Raw genomic sequence first — 3,458 nt, forward strand, 5'->3', positions numbered from 1 at the left:
AACAGGCTTGAGACTATTTATCATTAAATATCTATGTATGGTTTCTTACATTTTCTGTTGCACTTTCTAGTACATTAGTTTCTGTGACATCTACGTTGTTCTTATGTTTGCTCTCGCACATTCTAGTACATTAGTTTCTGTGACATCTACGTTGTTTTTATGTTTGCTCTCGCGCATTCTAGTACATTAACTTCTGTGACATCTACGTTGTTCTTTTATTTGCTCTCGCACATTCTAGTACTTTAACTTCTGTGACATCTCCATTATTCTTATGTTTACTCACACATTCTATTATATTAGTTTCTGTGACATCTACGTTGTTATGTTTGCTCACACATTCTAGTACGTTAACTTCTGTGACATCTACATTGTTCTTATGTTTGCTCTTGCACATTCTAGTACATTAGTTTCTGTGACATCTACATTGTTCTTATGTTTGCTCTTGCACATTAGTTTCTATGACATCTACGTTGTTCTTATGTTTTCTCTCGCACATTCTAGTACATTAACTTCTATGACATCTACATTGTTCTTAAGTTTTCTCTCGCACATTAGTTTCTGTGACATCTACGTTATTCTTATGTTTGCTCTCGCACATTCTAGTACATTAGTTTCTGTGACATTTACGTTGTATTTCTGTGGGTATTCAGTATTGACCATTATGTAATGAAATATTTTTGTTTTACTAAATTGTGATTATAATAATTTTGAAGAACAGCTGTATACTATACCACTAACCATATTTATTAGGATTACAGTAATCACAAATATGATAATCAAGTCTGATTGTAATTTTGGCATTCATATTAAAGCCAGGAAAGTGGAAGAAGAAACTTTATTCATGGACAAAAATATCAAAACTTTTGTATCAGTGAACTATGCTTTTATGATCAGGTCTCATCTGGAAAAACTGTAATCTTAAGCATCAAATTAATTATTTGTCAAAAACGTTCCTATCTAAGGAAAAAATGAAAGAAAGGTCTGTGAAAAAGCTAATTTTCTATATATAATTTTGATTTTAGAGAGTAGTTTTTTGTTGTTTTTTTCTGAATTGAGAAATTATATGAATTGTGATTAATTAAAATTTTTACTGTGACTTGAAATTCACAAGTTTCAGTTATATATAGATAATGGAAAACACTTTTTTCTGCTAAAATATTTCACCTTCCATCAGAGTAAAAAAAAACTTTAATAGGTATTGATGTAATGGGTATTCATTTATTTACAACATATTTTCTTTTGTGTGTATAATTTAAGTAATCTTGAAGTTTTCTAAAATATTGTTTGTTCAATATTTTTTCAGTTTGGGAAGCTTGGACTGGTGGTTTCTTCACTTGACATCTTGTAAAACTTTAGTTAGTCGTCATTATACATCTGAAGCACTGCTCAGTCTTCTGTCCTTTCCTTCAGCCACTAGTCTGTGTGAAGAGCTGCTAACAAAACTGAGACCTCTTGCTTCAATGTCTTTCACCCTAGAACTTAGTGTAGAGTACAGTGTCTTTGTTAGTGAAGTACAGCCCTCACCTCAAGAACATTCTACTTTCCATGACACTGAAGAGAAAAACCATGTTGTTCGCAGAAGACATGCTAAAATGGAACATCAGAGTGATGCCAACCAACGTCAGCGTCCAGTCTCTTTCATGGAGAAGGGTCAGCTGAAAACACTATCTCATCAGAAACGGCAAAGCTGGAATGGAAGTGATCTTACCGAGAAAAGGCTACTTGAAGTTTTAAGTCAAGAATCAAGTAATAAGCAAAAATGTGAAGATATAGTGGGTAAACAGATATCAAATAAGATGAGAGAAAAGCCTCCATTGCCAGAGAAGCCTAAAACACTGGTTCCTAGCAGAGTGAACAGAGAGCTTGGAAGTGAGGTAATGCAGAAAGGTGTGAACGTTGCCTTTCCATCATCAAAACCCACAATTCAGAAATCACCTGGTTGCTCATCAGGCAAAGGAAATAAACAAGGCATTAAAATCCAAAAAAATGATGTTGAGAGACCAAGATCCCGTAGTGCAACTGAGGATGTTGTAAGTAATACTTTTGTTGAAAATAAAAAAGATTGTGATGGTAAAGTGTTTGAGCAACTGAAAAGAAGATGGGAAAATCTTACTACTACAAATAATTTGGAAACAGTAAAGACTAACACTGTTACAACTGTCACTTCCAAAAGACCTCCAATTCCAGCTACTAGTTTGTCAAAACAGAAAAGTGAAAAGGTACAGTCTGTGGTACCTAAAATGTTCCACGCTGTATCAGGAAGACGAAAATCTCATCATAGTCCTGTCAGCTCCCAATCCTCAGTTTCCTCTCATTCATCCACAAGCTCTCCAGTTAGATCCTTGGCTGTTGGCCCAGTTTCTCCCAGCCCTTCACCAGATAGTTCTTCCTTGGTGAGGAGAGCAACCAGTCCAAACATGTTGCCATCACAGGTCACCCCTCCAGTAAGTCCCAGTTCCAGAGGCAGAGGTCATGTGAATAGAAAGTCATTCATCCCTGTCCATAGGGTTGCAAGGACTTCACCCAGTCCTCAGAGGAGACCCAGGTCAACAGGTAGTAGCATTCCTCGGCCAGGAGAAGATAATTACCACTAAACACAAGGTGAAGAATCGGTATTACATCTTAAGTGTGTTATTTACATACACACATGTGTGTGTGTGTCTATATGTATATTGTTAAGTTGACAATATTGACTGTTAGCACAATCTAATAGAGCTCTTTCCTTTCTAGCCGTTGCAGTTTGTCATAACATAACTTTTTCTAGCTTAATACCTCATCTTCAATGGTTTCCAATGTTCAGTAAATTAACTAATGTGCTCTATACCAATTTATCTGTAAATTGTCCATTACAGCTTACATTTTCTGGCTTACACAATCCTTTCATATCACTATAATTGGACATTACAACTACTTGAAACAACAATATCGAACAATTACTGGAATCCTTTCAACTTATTAATCCACTGTTCACTACAGCTTACTATTCCTTTGAAACATTTTAATTTAATGTAACATTTTCATTTATTAAGTTGTTTGTCTTTAACATTAATTACATATTTAAATAAGTACTTTGTGCACAGTTGTAACAAATAAAACTGTAATAACAAATCAGTGTAATAATGCACAAATTATTTTTATCGTGTAATTTACAACCTGTGGTTTCCATCTCTGTGAGCAAAGTTTGGGGTTCTCTATGTTTTTGCTGTATTCTGTTCAACAGTAGTATAGTAGCACAGAGTTATACAGAATGTGTTGTATTTGTTCACCAGTAGTATAGTAGCACAGACTTATAGAGAATATGTGTTGTATTTGTTCACCAGTAGTATAGTAGCACAGAGTTATAGAGAATATGTGTTGTATTCTGTTCACAAGTAGTATAGTAGCACAGAGTTATAGAGAATATGTGTTGTGTTGTATTCTGTTCCACCAGTAGTATAGTAGCACAGAGTTATAGAGAA

The 3,458-nt window shown here is 34.7% G+C and overlaps 1 protein-coding gene across 3 annotated transcripts in view; it reads left to right on the plus strand.

Moving 5' to 3' along the window:
• The window catches only part of LOC106465062, a 134,332-nt gene that overhangs the window by 124,347 nt on the left and 6,527 nt on the right, over positions 1-3,458 (plus strand). For all 3 annotated transcript variants that reach the window (XM_022392876.1, XM_013925259.2, XM_013925258.2), the window contains exon 9: positions 1,304-2,601. In XM_022392876.1, the coding sequence (XP_022248584.1) occupies positions 1,304-2,594 (1,291 nt within the window). In that variant the 3' untranslated portion in view covers positions 2,595-2,601. The remainder of the gene's footprint in view (positions 1-1,303; positions 2,602-3,458) is intronic.

This window comes from Limulus polyphemus, unplaced genomic scaffold (assembly GCF_000517525.1).
Source record: "Limulus polyphemus unplaced genomic scaffold, Limulus_polyphemus-2.1.2 Scaffold1824, whole genome shotgun sequence".
In the NCBI taxonomy this organism is placed as follows: domain Eukaryota; kingdom Metazoa; phylum Arthropoda; class Merostomata; order Xiphosura; family Limulidae; genus Limulus; species Limulus polyphemus.